At 37.9% G+C, this 6808-nt stretch overlaps 1 protein-coding gene and 1 long non-coding RNA gene across 3 annotated transcripts in view; one reads left to right on the top strand and one right to left on the bottom strand.

Annotated features, from left to right (window-relative positions):
- Nucleotides 1-6808, bottom strand: part of LOC104910128 — an 85441-nt gene that overhangs the window by 39401 nt on the left and 39232 nt on the right. The window lies entirely within an intron of this gene.
- Nucleotides 1839-6792, top strand: LOC100544544 (ovalbumin-related protein Y). Its single transcript, XM_031552764.1, has 7 exons — nt 1839-2146; nt 2681-2731; nt 3087-3215; nt 4061-4178; nt 4399-4541; nt 4623-4778; nt 5647-6792. Exons 1-7 carry the CDS (start codon nt 1949-1951, stop codon nt 6046-6048), a joined length of 1197 nt encoding a protein of 398 aa, XP_031408624.1. The 5' UTR covers nt 1839-1948; the 3' UTR covers nt 6049-6792.

Raw genomic sequence — 6808 nt, 5'->3', positions numbered from 1 at the left:
CTTCTTCTTCTTCTTCTTCTCTTCTCTTCTTTCTTTCTTTCCCTTCCTTTTTTTTTTTTTTTTTTTTGGTAAATAATGGACTTCAACCAAGTAAAAGTTTGTTTCTGACATTGAGTTCCATCCATCATTTGGTTTGGTAAACACAGGCAGCCTGGGGCGTGTCATGACATTACACAGAATATATTTCAAGGAGTTCTACAAGGCTGCACCACGTACAGCTGAGAAGCTGTACTCTTATCATCACACGTGAAGCTGATAAGGTAAGCATTTCTTTTGGTTATGATTCATTTTCTAACCCTTTTTTTTTTTTTAATTGATCATATAACTTACAAAAATATTGATGGAACTTCATGTTTGTGGTTTGTGACCAAGAACAGTCAAGAAACAAACAATTAAAGGATGACTTGTTAAAAAATCTATTCTCACCTTCACATGTGTGTTCTGCATTACTGTACTGTTTCACAGCCTGCCACGTATGCTGTCCTAAGATCCCCTTTGTTTCTGATTTAGAACTTAAATACAGCACTGAATTTGTTTAAATTCAAAAAGATGTAACTTAAGCTCAGTTGCATGGTTTCCCTAACATACTTTCTGAATTAAGTTAATGAATGCAGCATGGTCAGGTGACAACAACATATTGCAAATTAATTTCTATGTATTCTAAAACAAGCAAACAAACAAGCAAAAAACACACACACATATGCACAGAGCATTTGCTTCAACAATATGTTTTTTCAACAAGATCATACATGGAGCTTAAAGCTTAAAATATAATACTTTGTGGAAGTAGTAAATAATCCAAAAGACTGCCTTGCATCACCTACAGATGTGATTCAATTAAGAGAGAGATGGAACACATGAATGTGCTGATTCCACACAATGAAACATTTGGCAGAATATCTTGTATTTCCTCTGTACTTGGGAAATTCTGCCCTAAGAAGATTCTCTCTGCTTGTGACAAAATGGGAAGATACAAATGACATAAGCACCTTACTGCTGCACTTGACTTTACAACACTGTTGTCTATTCTATGTTGTCTTCTTTACTAGAGAATTTTTTTTTCCTTCTGTTAGATAAAATGCTACGTGCTGAAACTACAGGGAAAATTTCACAAGAATGTCAGAAAAAAGGCAGAAAAAATGTTTAAATACTGTAGATGTGAAGTATCTGCAAATAAAAAAAGACTAAACAATTACTGTTTTATTAAAAGGTAGATTGTAGGAAAAAGGTGCCAATAAAAATAAAGAACAATTTTTGAAAAGTGAGGTACAATTAAGTCAACCCAGAATGGAACATGTACTAGTTATCCGACATTTGTCATAAAGCAGATGAGTCTGGTAAATCATTATTTCTTTCTATCATTGTGCTTCCATTTCCCTAATCTATTTTTAAGAAGAAGGTAATGATGAGGTTTGAGACCTCTGATAAAGTGGTTGGTATAAGAATCCAGCTTCCATTTACATGAAGGTGAAGTAAATCGAGTAAAAACTTGTGGCATTTTTCCAGACCTACCGACTTCATATTGTCAGTAACTGTAGTTTGGATCACAGAGGGCTGAGCTATTAACTGGTCTTAAAAGTGATGCTAAAAACTATAGTGAAGAATCTGGTCTGGAGTCTCAGATGAATGAAGACTGAGAACAAACCTGTGTGTGTTTTCTTTTCTGTACAAGATGAGAAATGATTGTCAATGAGCTTCTTTCAAGGCAAGTCTTTGCACTATTTTCAACACAGTACACATGTACAGAGGATAACTCAAGTTTCAAATAAAACAGTCATCAGCCTATACATAACTGGTAGCTATACAGGATTTTGATTGCTCACAAATCCAAGAACACACCTGTCTTTTAAATCCACACTACTGAATTCTACTTACTGAAAATAAGCTGTGCACTGTGTACAAAGGGTCAAGCGCACTGACTTCCTTGCAATACAACTAACACATTTTAATGTTTGCTTTAGACAACACCGATTTCAGAATGGATTCCATCAGTGTAACAAATACAAAATTTTGTTTCGATGTTTTCAACGAGATGAAAGTCCATCATGTCAATGAGAACATCTTGTATTCCCCTCTGAGCATCCTTACAGCCCTGGCCATGGTCTATCTGGGGGCAAGAGGTAACACTGAATCACAGATGAAGAAGGTAAGTTACACTGGTGTAAAGTGGACAGTGGACTCTACTTTTGCTTGTTTTTATTCCTTCTAAGTAATAACATGTTATCTACTCATGAGGCTCTCACATGTTTCAATTCACCAGATGGATCATGAGTCAGGGAATTGTATTATTTTTTTCTAAATTCTGACATCTTCCAGATAATCTATTTTTTCCATATTTTTATTTTGTATTAAAAAAATAAAACCCTGGAAAAAAGGATGAGAGAGACATTATTTGCAGTGCATAATACACAAATAAGTTAACTTACAGATGCTCACAGAAAAAAATATAATCTAAGCAAATAGGGCTATTTCCAATTTCTCAGAAGGTGACATGAAGTATGAACCAGCTGCAAGCTCACTTGCAGCCTTTTAATTCATCTAATCTAGCATTTGTTATTGGCTTTTTTTTTCTTTCTGTTTTTGAGCCAACAGCTCTACCCTGAACATCACATTTAAATTTTAAATGCATAACTTTTTTGGTCACGCTTGTTTTTTTTCTCACTGGCATTTTCTCTTTCAGGCTCTTCATTTTGATAGCATTACAGGAGCTGGAAGCACCACTGACTCTCAGGTAAAGATATAACTTCTCTCCTTTTGTTCCTATTTTCTCCTCAGGACAAAACTAGAACTATTCTGCCTCTGCTCCAAGCAGTTTCAGACTGTCAAAAGTGATGGTAGTGCTCTCAAACCAAGCAGATCTGTGGAGGGAGGAAAAGAGGGTCTAAGTTATGCTTGTTTAAAGCCAGGGAAACTGACTCAGATATAGGTTTATTTATCTGCTTAATGCACTGTCATCAGTCCAGGTCTGTGGGTGAATTCCACTGTGGCCAGACTGTTACTGATGGGGACAGTCCTCTGGGTTCTGATTTTGTAGATAAGGAAAAGCTAATGTGACGTATCATCTTGTTTTCCTGTCATCACCTCAGTGTGGCTCTTCTGAATACATCCACAATTTGTTCAAGGACTTTCTCTCAGAAATCACCAGGTCAAATGCTACATACTCATTCGAGATTGCTCACAAACTCTACGTTGACAAAACATTTGCAGTTCTTCCGGTGAGTTGAAGTGTGACTTAACCTTACTGAGATTGCCCACTGGGCTCGCCTGGGACTCAGCACTACTGTGAGCCACAATGGGAATTGGTTTGGGCCACAAAATGAGTCCAAACCTTTCTGTGGCTTTTAGGAGGAGGCCAGGCAATAGCACAAGGGCTCTGGAGATGCTCAAGACCATCTGGAAGATGCTTTGCTGTGCAACCTATTGTAGGGAACCCCCGCAGGGGGTTCAAATTGATGATCTCCAGAGATCCCTTCCAGCCCCTGAGATTCTGTGACTCTGTAATATATGCCCATGCAGCAATTGCTACAGGGAACAACCAAAATTGCTGTTCATTCACTAAAAAAAAGGTCTTTTAATGAAAAAGGTGATTTGTAAGGGAGGAAAATGAGTTGAAAGCGTGAGGACTGAAACTGACAAAAATATTTTGTTCATCTTTTTTAAAGTGAGACATAAAATACCTCACTTAAAGAAAGTTTTTGTTTTGAAATAAAAATAGGAATGTAAGAATACAGAATTCAAAAGAAAAGGTAAGCACGAAGATGAGGAAATGAGTACTGTCTGTCTTTAATAATTGCAGAACAGAAGGCTTTATGGTAAAATGAAGAAACTATTTCAAAATTTTAACTTGGAATCCTGTCTGAAGACAAAAGTGACAAATCTAAATATGTGAAGTGGCCTTGTCCAGCTTTAAGATTCAGTTACAGCAAGAGAGCTGTCTGACTTATTCAAGTGTAGGGATAGAAGTTTCTTTTAACCATCACTCTCCATTTCATTAATTTTGCATTTCACATTCTTCTATTTTAAAGTTCTTAACAGTCAAACACAATTCTTCTGCTTACAGGAATACTTAAATTGTGCAAGGAAGTTCTATACAGGAGGAGTGGAAGAAGTTAACTTCAAAACAGCTGCAGAAGAAGTAAGGGAGCTCATAAACTCCTGGGTGGAAAAAGAGACAAATGGTAAGAACTAAAAATAACTGATATTTACTCCTACCGACCATAATCTATACCCTTGTTTTCCTCTCCTCAAAATGTCTAGAAAAGGCAGATCAAGGAACAGCACTTGATTTCTGCTATGAAAGCAAACTTCCACAAAACTCACCATGCCCTTCATTGCAGACATTCATGCAAACCAGACAGGCTATGCCTTATCACTCACTGCTTTGCTTCCTTTTCACAGGACAGATCAAAGATTTGCTTGTATCAAGCTCCATTGATTTTGGTACAATGATGGTCTTTATTAACACCGTTTACTTCAAAGGGATATGGAAGACAGCATTTAATACAGAAGACACTCAGGAAATGCCCTTCAGAATGACAAAGGTAGGGACATGGGCACCACAACTGGAAAAATTCAAGAAAAATTGCTCCCTGCTCACATTGTCTCATGCTTCTGTTTTGCAGCAAGAAAGCAAACCTGTGCAAATGATGTGTCTGAACGATACCTTTAATGTGGCCACGCTGCCTGCAGAGAAAATGAAGATCCTGGAGCTCCCATACGCCAGCGGAGAGCTGAGTATGTTGGTGCTGTTGCCTGATGAGGTTTCTGGCCTGGAGCAGGTACGGCCCTGGCAGGGGAAGGCAACTAGTTCTGAGCTGAGTGGGAGCTGGCTGCCTTCAGACCTTTGGCTGTCCTCTCATCCTCTGGCTGTGCTGTGCTGCGCAGGCAGTGGAGCACAACAGTGGCCCTGGTGCTTCCAGGTGCTCAGGTAGAGGTTGGCCTCTAAGGAGAGCACTGGCCTCGATGAGTATATATAAATAAAGAATGTAGCTAACAAAACAAAGGTAAATGAGTCTAGGGCTGCAGTCCTGCAGGAGGGGATGTGGTATATACAGTTATCTCCATCAGCTATTAGAGTCAGATATGCTAGCAGGATTCTTTTCCTTTGAAGACATTTCAATTTCCAGAGATCAAGTAGAGTTCAAACACTATTATCAAGTCATAGGGACCAATTATTCAATTGATGACCATTAATAGATTTTTTTCACAAGAGTTGCCCCTACAAATAATTACATTTAAAATTGTTTTTTTGGTAAATGTGAGGGATATTTTAAAAGATCTTTTCTCATTGAATGTAGAAAAAATAGGAAAAATATAATAAGTACAGAAAACAAACAGCATTTCTGAAAGGTTAGCTGCAGACATCTGCAAATGAGCACAAATTTGATTTGACATCATCAAGAACTGATTTTTCAGAAGAGCATTTGATCTGTTGGAAAACTTTTCAAATGACAGAGTTTTGGAGAACTTCATCAAGACAGAGGATATGTAGGCTATAGTCAGGAGGAAGCATAAAGGATAAACAAATAGATTTAAGCTTGTGTCACTTCAGCTGTGCAACAAATAAATGAAAAAGTGGCATTAATACACTTGTTATGGCCACTGTGTTCTTGCCTTATGTATTCTATTCTCTCCCTCTCTTTGCAGATTGAAAAGACAATTAACTTTGAAAACCTCAGAGAATGGACTAGTACCAATGCAATGGAAAAGAAGAGCATGAAAGTGTACCTGCCCCGCATGAAGATTGAGGAAAAATATAACCTCACATCTATATTAATGGCCTTGGGAATGACTGACCTGTTCAGCCGCTCAGCCAATCTGACTGGCATCTCTTCAGTAGATAACCTGATGATATCTGATGCTGTCCATGGGGCGTTCATGGAAGTCAATGAAGAGGGCACTGAGGCGGCAGGTTCAACAGGGGCAATTGGAAACATCAAGCATTCCCTTGAGTTAGAAGAGTTTAGGGCCGACCACCCATTCCTTTTCTTGATCAGATTCAACCCAACCAATGTTATTCTATTCTTTGGTAGATATTGGTCCCCCTAAAGAGAGAAAGAGCTGAAATAATGCTTACCTTCCCCTCAGAAATCAAACCTCTTTACTGTAGTATTATAGCATAATCTCAATGCAATATTTTATCCAAGTGGAAAGCCTTCAACATCTAGGGAGATATTCTTGAAGAAACATGTGAAATTTCAGATCTTTATGTGCAGGAATTTATTCTCAGCTTACATTCAGGATTCATATCCAAGGTGTATATGTTCCCAATGTGCTTGAATAACCTGGGAAGCAGGGCCAGTGCTTTGGTTTTGTTTTTGTTTTTTTTTTGTGTGTGTGTGTGTGTGAAATCCTGCCATTGTTACTGAGAATCTGGTTTCTCTATAGGAGTTCTCTGAAATGAACACAGCTTTCAGGAAATAAACACATCTTTCAGGAAAATCCTGGTCCTCTCCATTGAATTGGCTGGGTAATCATCCTTGGCAATCATCCTTGTCATGCCTGGAAAACTTGCAGATGAAATTTTTAACTTCAGCAGACCATTTGTCTTCCAGTGATCCATTTGGACTTATTTGTGCTGCAAATACTTTAAGGCTGCGTAACTTTTTTTCTGAGGGAGCATACAGAAAGTCTACCATTTCTTCTTAAATCATCTCTAAACAAAACATCTTCCTGATTTATATTATTTCCCATTTTCATCCCAGTGATATATCACTGATTTTGTGAATGCCAATCAATGGTCTTTCTATTTATTCTAATAAAAGCTTCGCAAACAATACATGTCATTATCTATTCTGGGTTACTGTAC

This window comes from Meleagris gallopavo, chromosome 3, assembly GCF_000146605.3.
Source record: "Meleagris gallopavo isolate NT-WF06-2002-E0010 breed Aviagen turkey brand Nicholas breeding stock chromosome 3, Turkey_5.1, whole genome shotgun sequence".
Taxonomy (NCBI): domain Eukaryota; kingdom Metazoa; phylum Chordata; class Aves; order Galliformes; family Phasianidae; genus Meleagris; species Meleagris gallopavo.
This window is presented reverse-complemented; position numbering and strand designations above follow the sequence as displayed.

Bases quoted from the DNA above. Each gene is read 5' to 3' on its own strand.
- LOC100544544 (XM_031552764.1), top strand. From the start codon at position 1,949: ATGTTTGCTTTAGACAACACCGATTTCAGAATGGATTCCATCAGTGTA. The intron at 2,147-2,680 runs GTAAGTTACACT...TTTCTCTTTCAG, and splicing joins CTGAATCACAGATGAAGAAG to GCTCTTCATTTTGATAGCAT. The intron at 3,216-4,060 runs GTGAGTTGAAGT...TTCTGCTTACAG, and splicing joins AAACATTTGCAGTTCTTCCG to GAATACTTAAATTGTGCAAG.